General features: G+C 44.9%; 1 protein-coding gene across 1 annotated transcript; it reads left to right on the top strand.

Annotated features, from left to right (window-relative positions):
• Nucleotides 1-1,452: 1,452 nt before the first annotated feature.
• Nucleotides 1,453-24,985, top strand: cped1 (cadherin-like and PC-esterase domain containing 1). The gene is made up of 21 exons (XM_063460481.1): nucleotides 1,453-2,217; nucleotides 5,081-5,255; nucleotides 7,099-7,193; nucleotides 7,271-7,355; nucleotides 7,543-7,612; nucleotides 7,682-7,829; nucleotides 7,971-8,104; nucleotides 8,409-8,481; nucleotides 9,019-9,177; nucleotides 9,581-9,685; nucleotides 9,766-9,869; nucleotides 9,969-10,021; nucleotides 10,678-10,864; nucleotides 11,495-11,663; nucleotides 22,428-22,527; nucleotides 22,637-22,773; nucleotides 22,881-23,101; nucleotides 23,190-23,291; nucleotides 23,547-23,634; nucleotides 23,709-23,855; nucleotides 23,945-24,985. Exons 1-21 carry the CDS (start codon nucleotides 2,023-2,025, stop codon nucleotides 24,164-24,166), a joined length of 2,769 nt encoding a protein of 922 aa, XP_063316551.1. The 5' UTR covers nucleotides 1,453-2,022; the 3' UTR covers nucleotides 24,167-24,985.
• Nucleotides 24,986-25,212: the final 227 nt, after the last annotated feature.

The following is a 25,212-nucleotide window of genomic DNA, read 5'->3' on the forward strand; positions in this document are numbered from 1 at the left end:
CTCTCAAGGTTCTTTCTGTGAAGCTGTAACTGTTTAGCAGTGAACAGGAGTCCTTCACAAGCTCCAGATGCAGGAAGAGCTGTATTGATTTTGATCGACAGCTTCTTGATGTGAGGAACGCCATGCAATAGATCCACACCTCCAGTGAATGGACATGAAAGGTACCTCTCCAGTTCCCCTGCTTCTGGCTTTCCTGACCCCATGGATCCATCATCTTAGTCGGTTAGGCTGCTGTTTGTGCTGGCCTCATCCAGCTCTGAGTCTAGGTGATGTCTGATGAAGTTGAGACCTGTGGAAAGATATATGGTTTTCAAAAGAATTAGGTCTGGTCATTATAGTGCTGTATACACTGCCAAGCTGCAGATGTTTGGCAAGAAGATTTGATCACACTGGAGATGTTTTACTAACTCTTGTAGAAAAACAAAATCTTGTCATTCATATCCCGCACAAACAGTTTGCAATGAATTCCAGATTAAGTTTAAAATAAGAATGCGTGCAAGGCTAAGTAGTGCTAGCCAATGGATCCTCCTGTTTGGCTGTTACTCTGGGAAAAGACGAGAAAGACAGTGATGGAAGCCGTGACTGGAGCTGCGATGTAGCCTATATAATATTTATATTGTACGAACGTGATAATTATGTATATTGTAATAACGTGATATTATATTGTTCAAACGTGAAAGGTATATTGTACTAACATGAAAAATATATTGTTAGAACAATATACTTTTCTATTTTTCTTTTGCCTGGGTGGCATTATTTTTTAAAAAGTAACGAGTCGAATTTTGCAAATGTAGCGGAGTAAAAGTACCGTTTCTTCTTCACAAATGTACTCAAGTAAAAGTAAAAAGTATTGTGCAAAAAAGGTACTTTAAAAGTACATTTTTTTCAAAAACTTACTCAGGTAAATGTAACGGAGTAAATGTAACTCGTTACTACCCACCTCTGCTGAAGACCACAGAGCCAGTTCACATCATTGCTTTATAGTTTGTTTTTATTAGTTGATGTAGCTGCAGTTCCTCTACCGTCCGGCAGAGGTCAGCCAGGAGACTCCCGGGTCAAAATAGCAGATAAATATGTTTACAGTTCTGCTCTCTGTGGATAATTTCCCTTTAATAGCTCTGGGGGTGGGGGATGGGGGTCCAGTTGGAATAGGAACGTTTAGCCAGCTGTAGTTCTGGGCCAGCCAGTCTTCCAGATTTTAGAGTAGAAAGATGCAGTTTGAAAGTTGTTGGTCAGCAGAAACAGTGAGAGCTTTTTAACTCACATAGTCACACATGTTCGCGCGCACGCACGCACGCACGCACGCATATATATATATATATATATATATATATATATATATATATATATATATATATATATATATATATATATATATGTGTGTGTGTGTGTGTGTATATATGTATATATATATATATATGTATATATCTCACACACGTACGTGGAGTGCGCGCGCCTGAAATATCTGGACTCGGAGTAGCTGACCTCCTGCAGACTCCTGGCAGAGAGGAGGAAAAGCAGCTTCCTCCTGTTTGTGTGCAGAAAAGTTGGAGGAGAGGACGGACCGAGGACCTGAAACCTGACCACGGAGCCTCCTCCTCCTGCTGCTGGCTTTAACTCAAACCAGATGGTGTCCCGCTACTCCACAGCAGCTCCAGCCTGATGCGTGGCTCCAGCACAGGAGGTAAAGCAGTTTAGACGGAGTAGGAGAAGCTAATGAGGGGAGGACGGCGCAGATTTGACTTCGAGGAGTCATACGGTGTCCATTTAAAGGAGTGAGCTCGGAGTTTGCGGAGTTCGTGGCTCCTCCGTCTGATCTCAGGTCCGCGCACGGCTCAGCAGCACGGCAGTCACGGCCTCTCTTGCGCGCGCACCCGTGTCTTCGGGACACGTAAAAGCAGGACTTTATTTTCTAATGAAGGCTTCAAACTGCGCATGCTCTGTGCTGACCTAAGCGGGCTCAGATGGAGCTGACGGAGGTGATGGAGGTGACGGAGGTACGGTGAAGCTCGCGCTCCGGTGATGCGGTGCGTCCTGCTGCTCCGCCGGCGCTCCGGCCCGCCCCTGCTGCTGCTCGCGCTCCTGCTCGCACTCTGTGTGTACCTGATGGTGGGGGACGAGCCGGTGCGGTCAGATGTGTGCTACAAGGTACCCTCGCTCCAGATGTTGACCCGCAGGTTCGTGTGCACTCTGGAGGCTCTGCAGAGACACGCACAGGTGAGCATACCTGCGTCACACCATGACGTCATTCTGAGTGGCCCACAGTGACCCCCACCAGCATCAGTTTAGTAAAGCTGCTCACCAAACTCAATTTAAAAAAAAAGCAAACATTTAAGGAGCAGCTGCACTGAGCCAGTGAGGGTCAGGCACCTGAGGGCTCCGCCCCACTATCCCATCACCAAACATCAGGCTGTTTTTATTATTTCCAGAGTCTTAGATGACCGTCACCTTTCAAACACTATATTTTTCACTCCAGTTAAACTCTGTCAAACTGTACTCCACTTTATCATGTGTCAGAGTTTAGTGAAAATCATATTGCTTTAAAACTTCCTCAAATGTGTTTCATGTTTAGATCTCTCCTAAGGCACTTTATTACTGTACTGTCTCATTGGTTCCACATAAACTTTATTATTGAACCCAAAATGACCCCAAAGCTCTGTTTTAACTAAAACACTTCAAATACATGTGAACGACCCTGAGACAGCAGAGTGGAGTGAACTCTTCTTAAAACGTTTTGATTTCTGAATGGACTTCTGAATGCATCCACTGGAGGAGGATTCCTGCTGGGCCGAGGCTCCTTCTGTCTCATTGTTGCTATATTTTTAGACACAGACGGATGAACGACTGTGAGCACAAGGGTTTTATTTTACCACGGGGTGACTGACAGCTGCATGGACCAATCAGAGCCAGCCAATCCAGTCGGCATGTGTTCTGGGTATTTTAAGTGTGTCCTGGTGCTTGGTGTCCCGATAGAAATATTTCTGCCACGAGGATCCAGTTTCTGACAGATAACAAGAGTGTAAACATACACACACACTCGCATGCACACACACACACACACGCACACACTCACAGTGTTTGGTTTGTTTTATGAGGGCTGTAAACTCCTGTCTGCTCATCTTTCACCTTTTACTGAGTGTCGTGTTCAGAGCTTAGAGGTCAGAGTTGGAGTAACGCTGAGGCTTTAATGAGCTTTCATTCCATCTTCATCTGAAAACTTGATAATGAGTTTAGATTTACACCACTCAAGAAGAGCTGTAACATCTTCATAATGCTGTGGCTCAGTAAAACTTTATCGATAAAGCATTTTGCCGACCCACAGGACGTGAACAGCTGAGAAGGAATTTATTATTGAGTCTTTATGCATGAAGACAAACAAACTTCATCAATACATCTGAACGGTCTTTATTAGCGTGTAAGACGTAAAAAAAAATCCTTTAAATAAAGGTTTGAATGTTGTATTTCTGCTGTGTGTGTTGTTCGACCTCCGCAGAATTAAAGCGACAGCAGGGGAGGGCTCACCGTGCAGGTCACCCTGAACACAATGGTCTCCACAGACTTCAGGGTACTTCTGAGTGTTCTTGCAGGGTTCCTGCTCTTTCAGAGTATTTTGGGGTCTTTCTCAGTCTCTCAGGAGGGTTCTGGGTCTTTCCTGAGTCTTTCAGGTTTTTCTGAATGCTACAGGTATTTTGTGGTATGTACTGGTGTCTGGGTGATGCAGGGCCTGATTATTCCACCTCTAGGAAATTTTAGGCTCTGTCTTTGTGTCTTCAGGGTTCTTTGGTGTGTCTGATGTTTGAGAGGCCGTCCCTGGTGTCTTCATGTGTTATGAAACCTTTTAAGGTCTTTTGGGAAGTTTCTGGGCTTTTCTTTGACCATTCTTCAGGGTCAGAGGTCGATGTTGTTCTCGTGTCAGCTGACTCTCAGCTGTTGGCCATCAGCTGTTCACTTCTCTGGTTCCTCCCCACAGCTTCCAGTCAGACGTGAGGATTTACTGCTGGGAGCAAATTCTCAACATCTATTTTAATCCAGTCTGACAGGAGCAGAGGACCAGGGCCATGACAAGAACACCATGTTACCTCATGAGCTCTCAGAGGTTTGAAAAGACTGACTAACCAGAAAATACAGTCCAGTCCATGGGTGATGGTCAGTGGGTCCTGAACGGGTTAACGTAATTGAAACAGTCTGATCCATCAGCTGGACTCTGATTGGCCGTTCGGACAGGTTAATTAAAAATGTGTGTTTGTTGTTTGGTTTAATATTTGCTATAATGACATAATTCAAACATATTTATGTGTAAAATCATTTCTCTCATTTCTCATCCTGTAGCAGTGAACACGCTGGGATCACAGATCACGTTAAACTGAGTGAGACATTAAAACCGGGGAGGGGGGTGTGATGAGGGTGTTTTGGGTCATGTGACTCGGTCCATCAGTCTGGAATGTGGGCTGGATGGTCTGATGGTGATCCTCCTGCTGAGTTAATCTGGAATTTTCTCTGTAAAAATCCCAGTTGATAAAGAACTGTCTGTGATCGATCTGTCTGGAGTCCAGACAGTGGAGCGTTGCTGCCTTGTTGTGTCAGCTGACAGGAAGCTGAAGGTGTTAGATTAAGCATAACAGGAAGCAGTGTGAGGCTGACATCACAGCCACTGACCCGACAGGAAAACAGCATCCCAGCCTCAGAGCTGCAGGCCTGAGCTGACTGCATTTATTCTTCTTTGGTGAGAAGAAACACCTGACAGGCTGAACGTGTGCAGACAGCCATCATCAGAGCGACAAGCTAACCTTAGTCTGAGGGCTAACACAGCTTCATGGTTTGAATGTTCATCTCTGAGTGCTCCATGAACTGGAGCTCCACCATGCCGGGTGTCATTCAGCTGTGTCAAACTCTCTTAAAGCTATCTCAAAAATGTTCTCCAAACCAATTTGTACATTTGTAAACTCTGTAACATTGTATTATTTAAAGAGTTTAGTCTGTTACTGTCTTGAAGCAACTGTAACCCACATAATTTCCTTAGGGATTAATAAAGTATTCTGATTCGCATTCTGATTCACACGAACTCCTGCCGCCCCCTCAGTTGCAGCTCTCGTCTCAGAGGACCCCCCACCGGTGCCGGGCCGTGGTTCTGACGGGGCGACACCCGACCTCAGACACCGAGGTCCAGCTGTACCAGAGAGTCCTGCAGCAGATGGACTACGAGGTCCACCTGTCCAGATACGCCGAGACCAGCAGCTTCCTGAGGAGCACGCAGGGTAAATATACATCTGAGGGGGTGCTGTGCTGGCTTCAGGTGCTGCTGGGAAAATAAACACTCACACACACACACACACACACACACACACACACACACACACACACACACACACACACACACACACACACACACACACACACACACACACACACACACACACACACACAGTCTCTGTATATCAAGCATGTAAACAGTGTGAGCCGCTCAGACGGCCCCGCCCTGCTGGAGCTTTAAACAGCGACATGAGCGAGCAGAGGTCAGGGTTTCCTGTGGGTGGAGGAGGGTGGAGACTTCCTGTGAAAGCAGATGGACCTCAGCGAGTGTTTGTGGAAAATCACTTCAGTAGTGCATGCCACGGCAGAGAATCATGAGCACACACAAGACCGAAAAATGGCCTCCATCTGTGTTACCACAGAGGGGCTTCCATGCTTCCTGTCACTCTGGGTTTAACCCCGCCCACTTAGCCTCAAAAAAAACAGACCAGAGGGTCATCCAGCTGCTGATGTCAAATTCAGAGATGATTTATCGACAGCACTGAACATCATGAACAATTCAGGGAGATGTGAGGGTAGCAATAATAATGCAGATTTATTCACATGTTCATTACCACATCAACTGAATCCTGTGGAGGCAAAGAGATCTGAACCTCTGATTGGATGATTCTATCAGAACACCCTTCATCAAAGATTCATCACCATGTTTCCTTTCATTACACTATATGTTTGTTGTAAGGTCAGTGTTAGGAAACATTATATCAGTATCATCAGAGGCCTTGTTTACACCATCTCTGTAAGAATATGTTGGCTTTAGTCATGTGTTATTATTTATTAATTACATAATAACCTAGCCTCTACCTGAACCTGTAGATCAGAGTAATAAAGGCTTCACTGATTGGCTTATGTGATCAGTGGCAGGTACATTATTGTGTTGTCTGTGTCCCCCTATGTTTGAGGAGCAGTGAGACAGTAAAGCTTGAGGTTTAAGGAGAAGCTGAGAGAAACCTGAGAACACGAAGTGAAGCTTTCTGCAGACCGAGGACGACAGGAAGCTGGAACGGGAAGTTCCTTTAGCTCATGTTTGGTCATAAAACAACAGAGAAAGAGATGAAGCAGAAGCTCAACTCGTCTTCACTGTAGGGGGATGGATGGATGGATGGACGAATGGATGGATAGACAGAAGGACAGATGGAGGGATGGATGGATGGATGGATGGATGGATGGATGGATGGATGCATCCATCCATCCATCCATCCATCCCCCTACAGTGAAGACGAGTCTTCTGCTTCGTCTCTTTCTCTGTTGTTTTATGACCAAACATGGATGGATGGACAGATGGACAGATGGATGGACGAATGGATGGATAGACAGAAGGACAGATGGATGGATGGATGGATGGACCTACACTTTACATCATGTTTAAATCTGTGTGTTATTGGTTCACAGCCTGAGGATGGTCCCACTGTTGAAGTAAAGTTGTCTGTGTTGAACATCCTGCTTCGTTCTCTTTCTGCTGAAACCAAACAGCTCCAGCCAAAAGCCCACCGCAGAGCGTTTCCTGTCAACAATCACTTCCACATGTTCCCGTTTTCTTTGTGTAAAACAAGTAGAAAAGGCCTCCGGTGGTTTTGGATTCTGTGGTCTTTCACAGTTAAAGGTGCAGAGTTTGGGGCGAGCTGGGACTCGTGCAGGTGGCTCTTTTATTTTCTCTGAAAGTGTGAAGAAGACGATGTCCCTCACAGGCTGCCGTTGATCTGAGTCTACCTGACTGACGTGATTTGTCGCTTTGTGAATAAAACTCCACTGAACTACAGGTGAGGCTTTTGTGTGTTTCCATGGTTACAGGCATTGGTGGGTGGAGCCTCCTGCTGTGCCTCAGCACGTCAGAGCAGAGCTGTCTGAGGAGGATCTCCTTCTCTCACCTGCAGCGTCATCAGACGGTGAGCTTCTCCTGTCCTGTCTGTGTCAACTGACGGCATGTTTGATGACATAACAGCTAAACTGTGTGTGTGCTCAGGTGAACCTGCTGCCCGGGCTGATAGAGGCATTTTCAAACGTAGGTGGAGGTCTGTGTCACTTCTATACACACTTCCAGCTGACAGGTAAGTCTGCAGCAGGTAAATCAAATCAGCTTATTGAGCTTGATTAAATGTGATAGATCAGCTGATTGTGGCCTAAGTCGCATGATCTGTGCTCATCCAACATTAGACATTACTGCCAAATAAGAGCACTGCCTGGAACTGAGCTTTAATGTGAAGGTCTCAGCTAACCTCTTACTGTTTCTCTCAGAGTCTAGTTTACCCATGAACCCTCATGCCTGTGGATCGACCAATCAGAAGGTGCAGATTCCTCGTGACAGGTTTGTATGTGACCAGCTGACAGGAAGTTGTCTGAGTTCTGTGAGGTAACGTTTCTTGTTTCTCTAAAGTTTCCCTGACAGCCAAGCCCCGCCTCCTGCTCTGGTTGCCATGGTGAATGTTTATGTCCTGGTAACCTCAGTGACCCCGCTGACTTCTTTCCTGCATGACATCAGCGTGGTAATGACCATTCAGCATCCGAGGGGCCGACCTGTGAAGGTAAAACATGTTCCTGTGTAGGACTTGCTAACACTTCACTGCTAACACATCCTCTTTCACTTGCAAATCAGTTTCCCATTGGGGACGATAAATTATCATTGACCACTGCTGTTAGCCTTTAGCTCCTCCTCTTCCTGTCAGCTCAGGGACTTCCTGCTGCAGCACCTCGATCCAGCAGCCTCCCATCAGGCTTTGAGGCAGGTGAAGCAGGTGATAAGTAAAGTGCTGCAGGCGGCTGCAGCGTCGACCAATAAGAAGCAGCGAACCATAAGCAGGTGAATTCTAAGCTGAAACTCTTAACTTTACTTCCTGTTTCACAATCCAGATTCAGTACACACCTGTCTGTCTGCAATTGCTTCAAACTGCAGCTAAAAGTAGGAAGGTAGAAAGAAATGAAGGTAGAAAAGTAGGGAGCAAGTAAGAAAATGAGGTGGGTAGAAAGGATGGTGCAGTGTCTGGGTGTCTGTTTTGGTTTCAGCTGAAGACTTGAAAATGCCTCAGACTGGATCTGTCATGTCTACTGAGCGTGTGCAGTCTGCGCCCACTGGTGGCTCACATTGTCACTACTGTGTGTTTCAGGTGTGTGTTGTGCTTCCAGCTGCTCACCTTTACTTTGTTCTTCAGCGGCTCTGTCACACCTGTGGTAGTCCAGGTAAGAGTTTGACCATTAACTTTTCAAGTTCAGCTCAGCCTTCCAGCTGGTCTTCAGAGAAGTTCTGCCTCCTCTGGGTGAAAGGGCTCAAACTCATGAAGAAGAGAAGAAGCTTCAAGCTGCTGAGACACCTGGAGGTTGAGTTACATCAGGGGTGGGCCACTCCAGGCCTTGAGGGCTAGTGTCCTTCAGGTTTTAGATGTGTCCTTGATCCAACACAGCTGATTTAAATGGCTAAATGACCTCCTCGACATGTCTTGAAGTTCAGAGGCCTGGTAATGAACTAATCATTTGATTCAGGTGTGTTGATCAAGGGTGATATCTAAAACCTGCAGGACACCGGCCCTCGAGGCCTGGAGTTGCCCACCCTTGAGTTACATGATGACCCAGCAGAGCATCCATCTCTGACTGGACCTGAGAATAACCACACTTTACTGGACCTCAAACATACAACCAGCCTGAGCTGTTCAGGTGAATGACCAGCAGAGGGCGCCTTGACCTCAGCTGCTCTATGATTGGTCTGCCTCTCCTTTTCAGGTGGACACACAGTTAAACGTTTCAGCTCTGAGCAACGATGCCTTCGACCAACAGATCACCAAAGACCTGATCCTGGAGGACATGCTGCACTTCCTGCTGCCGCCGCTCTCATACCTGTCCTCACACACACACCTGTCCTCGGAGAGGGAGGGGAGCCAGGTGAGTAGCGTGTTGTCATTAAAGGAGTAGGAGTTTTCCATGTCAGGAAAAAAATGAATGAATAAGTAATAATTCATGAATAATAAATGCAAAAGATAACAATAAATAATCAATAAATTCTCAATAAAATGTGTAGAAAAAGAATAAATATTTTAATAAACTAATAAAAAGCGTATTTTTTGAATAATTAACCAAAACAAATAAAATGAAATAAATAAAAGCATTAGAAACACTGAGTTTAAAATGAATTAAACCTGATGGACATCCTACAGACATTTATTTGATTCATAAATAAAAAATAAGATTCTGTTTGTTTTTATTAATAAATAAAAAAATTAAATGTCACCCACCTGACTCTGTGTGTGTGTGTGTGTGTGTGTGTGTGTGTGTGTGTGTGTGTCAGTATGGTGGCTGTACAGGGACACTTGGCGTCTGTTTGTCTGAAGACGAGTTTCTTCTTCTGCTGCACTTTCAGTTGCTGATGAAGACCTCATCAGCGTTTCAGCCGGTTAGTTAAGCCCCGCCTCCTTCATCATCTTCTTCTTCAGCAGTGTTAACTGTGTGTGTCTGCCTTGTTTGTCCCCATAGCTCTATCCCAGTGTTTCCTCCTCCTCATCCTTGCCTCGTGGCCTCTCTGACCTCCTGACCCAGATCGAAGGTTTCTACAAGCTGAAAACAAACAGGAGCTGCAGGTAAGAGGCTCACAGGTGTGAGAGGCTCACAGGTGTGAGATGATCCATTGTGTGTGAACTTAGACGTTCACTGAAGGGTTATGTCTGATGTTCCCACAGGACAGACGAACCGCCCAGTCAGCAGCCAGCTCTGTCTTCCTCACAGGACGAAGGTGAGATGTGGATTTTAGACCTGTCCTGACATCTGGAAACACATGTGGTCACATGATGCTGCTCAATCTATACAGCCTGTTCTAGGTGTCACAAGGCAGCAGGCAGGTACACCTGTAGAGGCACGCGGTCTGTCACAGGGCTAACACAGACAGCCATTCACACCTACACCTGTGAGAGAAGCACAGGAAGAATGTGCTCATCGCTGGTCCTGGTACTGCTCATATCTGTCCCACTAATGTAGATATGGACTGACTCACTTGTGCCTCCTGGTGGCGGTAGGACGAATGGCATTTGTTTGCAGATGGAAAAGCATCAGCTCACTGACGGTTATCTGCTTTAACGTACAGGTGGAAGTGAAGCTGTGGTTAGTGGATGCAGTTTGCAGAGGTTTTCTGATCCATGCAGCCAAAGTGTGATCACAGCATCCGCAAAGTTTTTTTCTTTAACGGAGTTCCAGCTTCAGCCTTAGAGGATGATGCTTGGTTTCTACCTGAGGAAACAGGAGATGGTTTTACCCCCAAACAGGTTCAGGGGCTTCCTAGGCGGGATTTGCTCAGTACTCTACTGTGAAAGCTCTGTTCATTGGTGGTGGGTGTCATGGGTGAAGTGAAGTAGAACCTCGAGATCGAACGTCATGCTGATTCTTCTGTTTCAGGTCTCTGTGTGGACCCCCACCTTCGACAGATCTACACAGACCCCGCCCTCATTCTGAACCCCCCGTTCCATCCCCTGGTGAAGGAGTACCGCGCAGAGGTGACCTTTGACACCATGACAGTTCGGATCCGGCCGGAGCCTGTCAGCTCGGCCTGCAGGATCCACCTGGATGAACACCGAGGACCCAGGTGAGACCAGGACTGTAAAAACTAACAGGTTACAGCAGAGAACGTGAAGAACTACAATTGCCAGACTTCCTGGTCCTTAGAAGGTGCAGTCGAGATAGTCCTGAATGAAAGGAACCTCGAAATGTGACATTTGATTGGACAGCATGTTTAAGCAGGAGCCGAGACAACAGATGTACTTCCTTTATTAGATTCTTTATTAGATTCTTTTAACACGTTTCTATTGAAGTAAAATCAGAGCATGAACTGCTTTATAGCATTCGCCATTTTGATTTGGGGCATGAAGCAAGCAGCAGCCTGCTGACAGCAACCAGCTACTACTACTTCTCTTCTGGGCTTTAACTATGCTGCTAACGTCTGCTGGAGTCATGGTTTGGAAACAGGTGCCATCAAGGGAGGACTCCCTGTCGTGCATTAGCATTATGCTGGGCTTTTGTAAGGAAAAAGGAAGGGACACAAGAGTTGTTTTATTTCAGTTTAGATTTGTGATCCATGCTGGATTTATGAAACTCCAATAAAATGTGAATCTGGCTTTGTAGCTCCATTTGCTCCTTTTCACAGAGGATAACCTAAAAGCACCTCCTTGCAGCCACTTTTACAACAGCAGGATTAACAAGAAGTTTCTTCCTTCAGGATGGCGAACTACCCGGTTGGCCTCGGCAACAGCAAGATCAGCATCCTGGTGATGGATAGCAGCAACCCGGAGCCTGTTATCATGTCCATCTACACTGTCCACGTTTACAGGGAGAGTCGGCCCAGTCTTCCCATGTTTGGATATCACGTGATGTGCAGCTTTGTGCAGGTAGGAGCTTTTCTGTTAGCTGGTGGACTTTGCTGTTTCAATGAGGTTGAAGGCATCAGTTATATCCAATGTTCCCTCTAAGCTGCGCGCGTGCGCAATTGCGCACTGCTGGCATGGTCTCTGCGCAGAAAAAATCTGCGTTGCGCACAAAAAAAAATTCTAACCTGAATTGAAATTAAAGTAAATACGTTAACAATTGTGTTTTGCAGTGTTAGTCAGTAAGTGACTGGCTGCTCCCGTATGGGATTAGAACGATGCCACCTTATCCCATAGTTCAGCCAATCACGCGATTCACATTCGTATATACGCAGCTAATCAACGTCGTTGACAGGCTATGACAGCGTCCTTATGCGCCGACACCTGTGTTTTAGCTAGCAAAGCGGCGTGGCTGATGTGGAGTGAAGCCACATTAATGACAACGTGTACAACCATTGGAGATGTGAGCAGGACAGACGGAACAATTGACGGAAAAAGTGTGGACTTTATACTAGTTTTTAAATTGTGTTGATAGGCCACGTAAAACCAGAGTTTTTGCAAATGTTTGGTTTTCTTCCTGAATACTATCGTTGTTTATATTTACTGCGGGAAGAAACGGGAAGAAACGGTAAAAACGGCGTTTTATAAGGAAAACGCTCGAAAGCACTCTCCGCCTGTGAGCAAAGATGAAACCAAAACACCCCCCACCCTTTCCTATTGGTCGAAAAATGTACCATGTCGACCAATCAAAAAATGATATGGCAACATGGCATTTAGTTGTTTAGGAAGGGGGGAAGTTTTAGGAGTGACGGCGGTTTTGAGATGTGAGAGATTTGCGACGTTTAGCGCAAATCTTGTGTAGTTAGTGTGTAGTGTAGTCAATAGTTTTGTTGTGTGTGTCAGAACAATGAGGCGACTGCTGAATGTTACAGGTGTTACAGGAGTGATACATCACCTGTTGTCAGGCCTGCAAGTATCAGGCTGTTGTTCTCCTTTATCTCACAGTGGACAGAAATTATTTTTTGGAGTGGCACAAATAATTTGTGTGGCATCAGATTTGATGCAGAACACCTGATTGTTGTGTAAATAGTTTGAAATGTTTATTTAAAAAAACGCCTTGGCAGCATTTTTAGGTAAACAGCTGCAAAAAACTTTGTTGTTTGCATAACTCAGTAACTTTTTTGAAGAAGTAACTATGTAATTAATTGCCCAACATTGGTCATTATATACTGTATTTCGCAGACAGAGAGTTACAGGACTCTCTCCCAGACCACAGACTCATAATACAAGTCAGAGCTTTATAAAAAAAGAAAGAAAGAAGAAAGTTGTGTTTTCAAAATTGGAGTTCAAGTTATTTTTACTTCCAGTAGTGTTAACATACTACACAGGTCATGAACAAGATTTTTTTTAATTTTCATTGTAATTTGGCTAAAGCAGTTAATTAAAAGTAGTCTAACATAAATGTAAATGCTGTAATTTGATGATTTTAATAAACCATGTAACTTGGATGGATTCGATGCTGGTGTGACCACAGTGCACACGTCTGCTGTTGCTCACAGTGGTCCAAGGGACCGCTCAGGGAGTTTGTGCGTTCGCTCAGACACATGAAAAATTAGAGGGAACATTGGTTATATCATCAGTCTGACCAGGTCTGCTGAAGCTGCTCTCATCACGTTAGTCGCCAAAGATGAAGCTAACAGAGGACACAAAGCTGTTTTCGGACTTCCTGTTTCAGAATCCCGGAAGAGCCCCGAAATGTTACGTTACCCTGAAAAATCCAGACGATAACAATAAGGCCTAATTCCCACCAGGCTTCCCACTCTGTGATAGTTTGATTGAATAATCTCTGAAAGCTAAATGGTGAGAAACACAGCAGCAAGCTCTTCGATGCTGTTGATGGAAATGGAAACAACCAATCAGGAAACTTCAGTAAGCTTTGTAAACAGGATGTTCATCATTTACAGCGAAATGCACAAATTCTGGTCCAATTACAGCAACGTCTTGCCACATTCTGGCTGAAGCAGACTGTGTGGAGTGAGGAGGTGGACCCAAGTGCAGAGAACACAAAGCGTGGAAACAAACTTGATATTAACTGAAAGCGAGCTGTTTGTTAAAGGCTGGTTTTAAAACTACCAAACAAGGGGAAAAGGCAAAACTAAACACTAACCTGAACTGGGTGAACTAAGGCTAAACATTAAAAAACTCTGAACATAAACATGAAAACCTGACATGAAAAACCTTAAACGCGACAACTTGGCATGTAGACCTGGGAACATGGCATGACAGCAGACGATCAGACGAGGAATGAATGAAAACACACACACTAAATGCACACAGGAGGTTATCAGGGGAAGTGGAAACAGATGGGGAAACAGCTGACTGGAATGAACATAATGACAACTAGGGATGGGTACCGGTATCGGTTCTGACATAAACGGTAGTAACCAGACCGAAAAGCAGTGCACATTTCGGTGCTTTATTTCGGTGCTTTTTTTCCTGAGATGTCATACACTTTGGATTCTAGCCAATCATTTTACCTTTCCCAGGATAGTAGGCGGGCCCAGGTACGTATGTTCTTTTAGAGCAGAGCTACAGATTAAAAATGCCCAAGGCGAAGTGGTCAAAAGTCTGGCTGTACTTCACAGCAAAAGATGCACACTCAGCAGCCTGCAACAAGTGCTTTAAGGTGATACTGTGGAAAGGAGGTAATGCCTCGAATCTGATGAAACACCTGGCGATGCATAGCGTTTTTTTAAAAGCCGAGAAATGCACCCTATTTAATAGCTTGCTGCGAGACCTCACACCAAGCACATCTACTGCGGGTGTGGTGCTTGTTATCGGACCCAGAGTTAGCAACATCCCCCAAGAACCCGAAGAGTAGAGTCCTGGCCCCTAGCCCTGCCAGTGTAGCAGAAATGATGACAGATGATGATGTCAGCAGCAGCCGTTCTTCTCTGGGTGAGTAGCTTAATGTTGTTCGTGTGTAATTTACGTTGAGTAGGCTAACCACGTTATTAAATTAATGCACGTAAGGTGAACTAGCAAACACCGTCGTAGTTACATGCGGCTGTCTTCTTGTTTGATAGAGTGAAACCATATATGCCCTATAGCTGCAGAAAAGGCTAACATTGTTATCTTTTTACAAAAAAACAGCTAAACATGAGAGGTTTTAGGACAAAGTTTGTGTTTGCCATTGTTTAAGCACCGGTTCGAGCACCGTTTAAGCACCGGCACCATTTCAAAAGTACCGGTTTGACACAGGTATCGGATAAAACCTAAACGATACCCATCCCTAATGACAACACAGGGGAAGTGAAACTAAACACAATGAACATGGGACACCAGACCTCTTCAAAATAAAACAGGAAACATAATGAGACACAGACACAACACAAGCTTGGACACACAGACATGAAACGCACGAAGGGCGAGGGAAACGTAAACACACCGGGTGAAGACACTAGGGTAATCTAATAAACAATGAACTATAACAGCAACCTAGGCATAATAAAAATGAACTTATATAACCTAATGAACTTAAACATAAACCATAAACATCAAAATATATTAAAACTCAAAATGCTGAGTCAAATGACCCAGGATAGGGACACATGTATTTGTTGTTTATTATTTTGTGTTGATTATTACATCAGCTTCACGGACATATAGAATTCACTGCTGTCTCCATAATTATTTTATTTCATTCTGCCTTCAATGATGCTTCACCCCTCCATTATAAGAATTATATGATTTGGGGGTTTGTCCGGGATTTTGTAAAACAAGGTTGGAACAGGTTTATTTTGTGTGTTACGTTTGATTTCAAACCTTCTGCTTACTCCAGTTACAAATGTGAGTTGTTGCCTGGATGTTTGAGCCCTTTTTGAGTTTCCAGTGTTTGCACAGGTAGGACAGGTGAGTGTCTGCCTGAGCTCTGCTGGGTTGTTTGTAGGCTCTTTTTGTTATCTTTTATCTGGTTTTTAGAGTAAGTCAGGGCACAGATAAGGTGAAGAGATGAGTTTGGCAGGATCTGCTGGTCATTTATTGCTTTTGTAACTATGATTATCAGAGAGCAACACAGCAGAGCAGGCCTGGCACAGAAAACTCTGTCTGTCTTGACATCTGTTTCCTTCACACTTTACTGCTTCAGTAAATCTGATTGAATCTGATCAGCCTGATAAAAAAGCTCTAGTGTTTTCTAATGTCTGCTCCGGGCTTTGCTCCAGCTCTCAGTAAACCATCTTGACGTGACCTCGACACTCTGAGAAGAATGAAATGTTGGCTCCGTTTGTTTCTGCCTTTAAATTCCTCTCACATCCCTTTGCGGTGCTAACAGCTCGACGCCTGCGGCGAAGCGTGAGCAGGCATTTGCAAAGCTGATGCTTCTCCAACATCTGCACTCATTTCCATCAGCTTCTCCTCTGTGACCTCAGATGGATGTTTCTCAGGACTGCACAAGAACATCTGTAGAATGAAGTGAAGTGTGTGAGGAGCTGCTGGTGTTCGGCTCAGGGTGTAGAGGATTCAGGTTTTCTGTCTCTAACGTTCAAATGATGTTCTTCAGGTAACCTGTAAGTCTTTTCTGTCACAGTTAAATCTCCAGTGAGCAAACAGCTCCCAGCTTTCAGTCTGTTCAGGAAGAAGACGGTAATCTGCTTTAATCTGGATCAGTTTCAGGTCCTGAACAGGTGAGCTTACCTGATGCAGGTTAAAGCTGTATGGGGCCCCACGTAGCCCCGATCCCTCTCAGGTTCATGTTTTCATCTGCCCTCCAGCTGCCCCCCTCTCATCCACCTGTGATCCACCTGTGAGCCTCAAAATGAGTTAAAGAGGGCGGAGTTCAGCGGACCTGGTCAGCCCCTGAGAACACAGCGCTCATTGATGCTCAACCAGCAGGCTCATCAGGTCACCAGTAACTTATCCAGGATCAGTAGTCAGAGGTCAGAGTTTGGTCTGAGACTCTGTCTGAGCGTGAGCAGGATGTTCAGCTGAAATATTGCCGAACACAGGAAGTCAGTCTGAGGATGCTTCAGTGTAGATCTGCTGATGTGTGCATGAATGTGAGCTTGTGTTTAGCATGTGTTTTTCATGCATCACACACTCAAAGACTAATAACTAAACTCAGACAGGAAGACATAACGGGAGAAATACTGAAGTGTGATGACTCTGTGGAGTGTTAATGCTCAGGAGTGGGCGTTGGCTGCTTCTCTCTGCAGACGATCTGCAGCTCCAGCAGGTGGGAGCAGAGTCACACTGGAATCAAACCTGTACTCACATTTAACATTAAAACATCGAGTCAGCTGACGAGAACTAAAGATAACACTGCATCAAAGCAAAAACATAAAAACAACAACAATAAAAATAACAAAATTAATAATAATTTTTTATTATTATTACAATAAAAGTTTTGAGGCCTCGGGAGGTTCTGCAGGTTAAACTGAGTGAAGACAAAGACTCACTATAAACACTCCTGCGTATGTGTGTGTGAGTGTATCATGTTACAGTCATGTCTTCATTGGTTATCTGATGGAGCTGCTGAGCTTAATCTTTGTGTCTGTGCTCAGCTGAAGACATGTGACCCTGGATCCTAAGCTGCTGCCAATCAGAGTCCAGAGACGTGTGCTCATTGTGAGGATTGTAGTTGTTGTTTGAAGCTCATTGTGAGTCTGAATAAATCACTTCGAGCTGGTCCCCCCACCCACCCACTCCCTCAGCTCCTCTGTGAGAGCAGTAGCTCAGTCCAGATGTGTCATCCAGATGTTTCATTGTTGCAGATGTTCTCACAGTGTGCTGAGAGGAGAAAGACCTTCATGTCCTGATTGGTCAGCTAAAGACAGACGAACGGTGGCCAGCTCAGAGACAGCAGGGTGGGGGTTCGTTGTTGTATGTGTTTGTGATGCTGGAGCTCTGTGAGGACATCTCACCTGTGAATCTCTCTGAGAACACCTGTGCACACCAGCACGATTTAGACCTCCGGCCTGTCTCTGCAGGCGGGTGAGCCAGAGCTGATGGATCAGTATCAGAAACATCATGCTCTGGAGGCTCCGCCTCCTCCCTCTCTGGACTGTGTGGGATGTGGAGCGCTAGCGTGAAGCAGCTTTTCATTCGTAACCTAAACAGAACAAAATGTTTTGGCTGTGACTCTCTGACCTTTGACCTCCTGTCTGCAGTGTGATCCCATTAGGCCTGTTTGTTTCTGTGGAAACGCAGAGCAGCAGCTTATTTATCAACTTTCAGATGAAGCTGAGCTCAGAGAACGACCACAAAGCCACTCCCAAGCCCTGAGCTGCACCCAGCTCCGCGCTTGCCCTCCACCCTCACCTGTCATGATCCTGGGTTTTGTACCTGGATTTTTTCTGTTTTGGATTTTTGATTTTGGTTTATATAATATTCTGAGGTGAAGGTCCTAGTTTTGGTTATACTTTTGATTTCTGTTTGTATCCCCAGATCTCAGCTTGTTATCGGAGGGTTTTTTTTCATTCCCCGTCCTCTTGTGTCTAGTTTCCTGTCCCAGTGTCCTTCTTTGAACTCAGTCTTGTCTCCATGTTAAGTTGTCTGTTTCCCTGTTATTTCACTGTGTAGCCCAACATGTCTGGTAATTTCTGTTTGTCTCTCTCTCCATCCCTCACTCTCTTTCTCTGTCACTCACTCTTACCTTGGTTTTTACTTTGATAGTCTCCTGGCCTGTGTGCAGGATGTTGTGTTTGGCTTCCCTGTCTTATTAGTTAGACTATGTTTAGCTGTGCTCTGTTCCCTCGTTTGCCTTGTGTATTTAAAGTCTGCATCTTCCACTGCTCGTTGTCGTGATCTTCCTCAATGCCGTGTTCCTCTATCGCCCTCTGCCCTCCACCCGCCTCAGAGCTGATGAGGCTTTTGAAGCGCTGGTCTGAGTCCAGCTGTCTCCACCCACTCATGTCCACCTCTGCTCCAGCTCTGGGTTACAGGCCTGCATGAGCCTCCCCCCTGCATGTGCACTAATGGTTCAGTCCAAGCGTCTTGTGTGAATGCCTCCACACCTCCACCTCTCTGGTTATGAACCCCATCAGCAGGCAGATGTTGCTGCAGATGTTCCTTTAAATGTATTTGGACTGCTGCGTGTGTGTTTGATTCTTCTCAATTGGTTTGGTCAGACCTCCTCCTCTCCCATCTCCACCCACTGCTCTGTTTGGAGGTCTGAGTTTCCCACAGGAGGCGGCGGCGGCTCAGATGATCTAATGAGCGCTGATCCGGATTTACCAAGACTCTCAGACCTGAGATCAGTTCTGCAATCACATGGGAGGATTATCTGAGTGTTTCTGCTCCTCTATGATGGATTCATGCTGACACCACACAAACAGCCCACCCCCACCCACACCTCATTCCTGCAGGCGGAGAAAAAACTCAGAATCCTCTTTTCATGTTCAGCAGTTTGTCTTTTTCTCCTTTATTTATTCACACTCACACACACACACATTCTCACAGGGTTAATACGCGGCATTCCTTTGTTACAACACTACCAGGGTTAGCTGTTAAATAAAAGAAGCAAAAACAGAGAACATGGTGTTGAACTACGACTCAAACACACTGCTGTGTGTAAATTAGTGTACCGTACTAGAACAAACTTTCGTGACAGTATGAATGCTTAAGGAACAGTTACCGTGTGAAAAGCATTTAGGTCTGAAAGCTTTTTTATTATGTGTATAAAAATCAGTGCCAGTGTGTGTGTGTACATTCTTAATCCCTTTCACAGTTATGATAAATGGATGTTGGTTGTCCTGAAGTGCAGATTGGTGCCACGTTATAACACGTTGTCTCAGCAGCGTTAGAGTTTGACACTTCTGTGGCAGGTTTTTCTTCTTTTGCTTCTCTTTGCCTTCATTCCTTACTGGCATATTCTTTCCTGCATTTTTGCTTCTCCTTCCTCGCCTGTCTTTTGAACCTGAAACAAAGAAAGAATAACACTTAATGTACCTTGACACAAAAAGCTTTTCTGTTGCTGAGGCAGCTATGCTAGTATTCTCTGCCTTGTCATCTTGCCTGACGTGGAGTCAGTCCATGACACGGGTCTGCTGCTTGGCTGGTTCTCCTGCGCCTCACAGAAAACTTTATTGCTGCTCCTGTAACCAGTACGGGGAAGATTGTTGTGCCGCTGTTGTGTCAGTGTTTGCAGTGATTTGCAGTATCAGCTCACTGTGTTCCTTTATCACTGATCTGACTGACTCTCTCTTCTTTGAGACCTCCTCAGATGCGTTTTGAAAATATCAGCAGGTACACCTCTCAGTCCATGTTTCCATGTTACAATCCACCCCAGCCCTGTCAGTCATTATTTAGCTAATTGTATTAGGATAGTGGTTTGAAACTAGCAAGTGCTTCACTAAGTACTAATGTATACTAAGTCATATCATATTTAATCTTCAGCTGTGTGAAAAAATTTTTTTCCTGTTGTTGTTTTCTCAGTAATATCTGCATATGCCTGTGACAGCCTCCGTTTAAAATCAGGGATAGAAGTGGGTGAACCCTGATGTCTCATCCCTAATTGGTGCAACTCCTGTCGCTGCAACTCTTCCCATGTTATAACCACACCTGGTCTCCCCTGTTTCTATTCTTGTTTTATTAGAAATTATTTAATAGTAAATAATGTACATCATAAACATCTAGTGTAAATGAACCATAGTCTGATCATTAAAAAAATCAAATATTTATTTACTGAAAATAAAAACTGCACTGATTTCCAAAATGAAGGAAAATATTGTTTACAAACTGATGAAATATCCAAAAAATTAACCTGTTCAGGAATAATAATAAGGTTTAAGCATGAAACAGCACGTCACATTCATTATCAGCAGGAAATTACGGCACTCTGACACATTAAAAAAAACAGCCATTCGCAAAGAGAACACATTCATTTACAAATTCATTTAGTTTTTAATGTTTGACGAGTGTTTCAGACCTGTGATCTGGCGTTTGCTCTGTGGTACTCTATCAGCTCTGTGTGGCTGCACAAATATCAGCTTCATCAACTCAGCACCACCCGTCTGTTTTCACTGAACATGAAAACGTCTGATTACGATTCTGACCTTTGTCATATTAACTATCCTGTGGACACGAGATTTGAAAATGATTTATTATATTTGCATATTTAAACTCCCAGTTGATAGTTTAAAAAATAAAATACAGGTTTTTTTTATCATCCAGGCAAAAAGCAAAAAGCCCTGCCTCTGAAGTTATAAAAATGATTCTGACAAAGCAAATCATTTTTTACTGCACGTCATATCTGACATCATCAGGCTTCAGTAGCTGCTTTTACACAAAAGCTGTCGTCATGGTTAAAGTGACGTCTGCGCTCTCTCGTCGCGTTGTGATGGAGTTTGAAGCAGAAATTAAATTCTGATCAGAAGGAAAGGCTCACATCTCTCACAGTTTTAAAAGCTGTAGTTCTTGTTGCTGTTCTGAGTCCGAGTGAGGAAGAGGAGCGCGTGGCCGCGGCCTCGATGAAGTCAGAGTTGGGGGCGACGTGGCGGCGGCGAGGCCTCAAACGGTCCGCTGCTGCTGGAGGCGGTGTGTTTGGAGCTGATCTCGGAGCAGCGTGTACGCTGAGCACAGGTACGAACAAGAAAATCCCTGTTAAGTTTTCTTGTCGCACTTTGTTGCGAGCTGTGCCGCTGACGTGAGGAATGTGACGCCGCCACGACGAAACCTGCAACAGCAGCAGAAGAAGAAGAGCCAGCGTTTGTGATGGCGGTGGCTGTGAAGTCTGCGCCAGACCTGGAGGCTCCCACGGGGACTCTGAGGTGAGCGTGGATCGCTTTGCTTGACTCCTGACCTCTGAGCAGAGGAGGACGGGGACGGATCCACAGAGGAGGATGAAAGAGAAGCTCTGAGAGAGGAAGCGGCGAGCACATGAAGAAGACGTGGTGTTTGACAGCGAGAAGCTTCAGACCTCAAACAGCAGATTTACTTTCAGAGGCCAAAGCTCACTGGGATGGACGCGACCTCTGACCCTGCAGGGAATCAAACCCAGTGACTAAAACTAAAGATGGTGCAGTCATGTGTTTAAGTTTTTCATGTGTAATTTTCTATGAGTAAAAAACAGAATCTATTCGATTTACCAATGTAACCAGCTGTAAAGTGTTTATTAAACAAAATAGTAAAAACTTGTTTCAGTTTCAGGTTTTAAAGGAAACTTCAGACTGACGCTTCCTCTGAGGGTTCTTTTGTTTCCTCTTCATCTGTGTCCAGAACATCTCAATTCCTCCACTATTACTGTTCTGGGTAGTAAAGTGTATTATTTGGGGTGGCTGTAGCTCAGGTGATAGAGCAGATCACCTACTTATCAGAAAGTTGGTGGTTTGATCCCCATCTGCTCTAGTCTCTGTGCTCTTCGATGCATCCATCGGAGTTTGAATGCGTATGAATGTTAGATAGAAAGTACTTACACAAAAGGGCATCGAAAAAAGTGCTTGTGAATAAGGCAATTTGTGTAAAGTGCTTTGAGTGCTCAGATACAGAAGAAAAATGCTATATAAGAAGTTAATAAAATGTATTTATATAGCGCTTTTCACAGATACAAATCTGTGAAATAAAAATCATAAAGTGCTTAATTTTCACAAAATTAAAAAGAATAAAAATACAGCAAATAACAATATAAAACAATAAAATACAGTATAAAAAAGAACCAGTCCATTTGCCATTTTACCATTTACAGTTCGTAGTATTTGCAGAGTACTACAGTCAGAAATCGCACACAGGAGGTTCAGAACTTCCTGGAAGTGCTGATTGCAAATTTGTCACAGTTTGATGTCCGTTGTTCAGGACTGCGGTCTGCTGGTCCAGCCAGGTCGCCCCTGCGGTCTTCAGCCCCACAGCGGATCCCAGAGTCAACGTAATGCCTGCAGCTCAGGACACGTGTCAGGTCTGAGGTCCTGCTGGTGGACTGCTCCCTTAAGATAATACATCAGATTTAAGTCAAGTTACTTTTTGTTCTCGCTGCCTCACCTGTGTGTGTCTCACCTGACTGACAGGTCGCTGGGTTGTTCCATGCCTCAGCTGTTCTGACAACAGGACGTGCGACTGGAGGGAAGTTTCCTGGCAGCCAGATGGTTGTTATCACCCAATAGTGGACCACCCCCTGCTGCAGGACTGTATGAAGGACAGAAAGGTAAGGTCACCTGATCAGCTGATTTGAACCAGTCCATCTCAGATGTCTCAGTTTGTGGACGGTCGTCCTGATGGAGGTACATCACCAGTTCTCTCATTGCTCCTCAGCTGTTGTTTATCGGGGACTCAACAAATCGTGGGATGATGTACTTCCTGATGGAGAGGGTGAACTCCACCCTGGAGGACTGGGGCAAAGCTCATGACACGCTGGTCTACAGGAACCTGAACAGAGGACGGACTCTGGTCAGCTACTCGTACTATCCTCAGTTCTGGCTGGAGAAGAAGCAGCGACCCACGTTCAGGCAGGCTCTGCAGCAGCTGCTCAACAGGTGAGGTCCTAACAATCCACTTTTGAGGCATGTTACATGAAGCTGTGAGATATTTAACAGGTGACTTTTCTTGTTCTTGTCTATTAAGGTCTCAGCCTCTGGTGAACTCTAACCAAACAGTTCTGGTGGTGGGAGGAGTCCAGTGGCTCAACACCAATCACCTGAGGACAGTCAGTGAAGTGCTGGACAGGTGAGGAGACACAGTGGAACACCACCTACATACAGTATAAACCACAGTGTTATCGCCATATGGGCTTACACTGATCTAAAGAACAGAGGACCTAACACTGATCCCTGAGGTTCACCTGTACTCCAGTCCTGCATTTCCTGTGACATGAGAAACCCTTTCAGTAAAGACACTAATCCGGGGTTTAGCGTTCGGGATTAATGTTATTGAGGACTCTGGTTTCTATGGTAACGTGAGGTTACTTCTGTCCCTCCTCAGTGAATCTCTCAGTAACATCCTGGTGGTGGTGAAGTCTTTAGGGATGGGCTTCCATCTGCCTGTGGACGGGATCAGGTCTCTCAGTCTGGTAGGTTCCTGTTCCTGCTGTCATTCATACCCCTCTATGGGAATTAAAGCTGCTTTCTTTGATCAATATTTCAGACAGAGATACAGGACCTGTACAGGGAGAACGACGACATCATCACCACCGCCAAGCATCATGGGTACGAAGTGATTGACACGTTCAGCATCACGATGGGTCGATACAAAGAGTTCCTGCAGGGACGCTGTGCCTGTCACTTTCACGAGGTAACACAACTTTATTGATCAGCAAACGAAGTGCTTCCAATGGTCAGGGCTGCAGGCCTCACAGCTGATGTTCTGCTCTGTTTTCTCAGGTGGAGAAGTTTTGGTTCACAAAACCTTCCAGTGACAGAACGTCCACCGCGAACACAACCAGAACAGAGAGAACTGTACATACACTCGGCAGCCAATCAATCCTGCCAGACACGGAGCAGGAGGCGGGGTCTCAACCCACAACCTATCGTGTTAGAGGACCAGTGAACCAAGTATACTCTGAGATCCTTCTGAGCCGCCTGTGTCCCATTACCCGAAACTGAACACCTGGGAGGGGCCAGGTGAATCCTGCGGGAGAGTCACCTGTCCCCCTCCAGGACACGGACTTCAGAGAGGGGTGGGGGACTCAAAGGTGGAGGTGGATTATTCAGAATGAAGAGAAGCCTCACTGTGCAGCTCAGGAGCACCAATCCGACGAGACGCTGAGGGTCTCAGACTCAGCTGCTGGCTTCTAATAAGCAGAGGTTACTTGAGATAGCGCTCAGCTGGTTCCTGCTGCTCGCAGGTGTTTAAAGCTTTCAGCATTTCAGTCCCAGCAGCAGGACTGTTAATCTCTGACCTTCTGCTGGGATTTTCCATTTCAGAACCAGAAAAATCCTCTGGCGTAATTCTGCTGACTGCACCAGCTGCTTCTCTCTGGCCCGTGTGTTTGACAGTGATATGAGTTAGCGTGGATTCAAGCAGCTGCTTCCTGATTCAGACTTAGCCTCAGGCCTCACTGATTGATCGATTCTGTATGTCAGACCAGTTTTAGCTCCAAAGACTCGATGAAAGCTCTTCATCACGTGACAGAAGCGTCTTTTATGACTCTGCTTATATTTCTATATTTTTCTACAGATGTATAATGTGTCTTTTCATACGCTGAAAACAGAAGAAATTAATATTTTTATGAATGCTCATTCTGCTCTTCATAAAAAAAACAAAAAGTCAAACAAAAAGGTTTTTAATCCTGAACTGTGAACACATTCATAACCAGAGTGCTTGGTCTTCACAACGTCTTCACTCTAACAGACTCAGTCTTTTAAACACCGTCTCACTTATGGCTTTATAACATTTAATAAAACACCAGTGGACAAAACTCATCTTTTTCTCTTTATTATTATTAGTATTATTATTATTATTATTATTATCATCTCTAGCTTCATCAGGACAGATTTTAGGTTGTTGAATAACGTTTGGAGGTCCACAGAGGAGGCTGAAAGCTCCAGAATTAGGAAATAAATTGTTTTTTATTTATTACACTTTTTGGTCATATTGACAAAAGTTGCTTTAAGAAAGTTTTCTTTACGTTTTTTTGACAAGCATTCTT

Source organism: Pelmatolapia mariae, linkage group LG17 (assembly GCF_036321145.2).
Source record: "Pelmatolapia mariae isolate MD_Pm_ZW linkage group LG17, Pm_UMD_F_2, whole genome shotgun sequence".
NCBI classification, from domain to species: domain Eukaryota; kingdom Metazoa; phylum Chordata; class Actinopteri; order Cichliformes; family Cichlidae; genus Pelmatolapia; species Pelmatolapia mariae.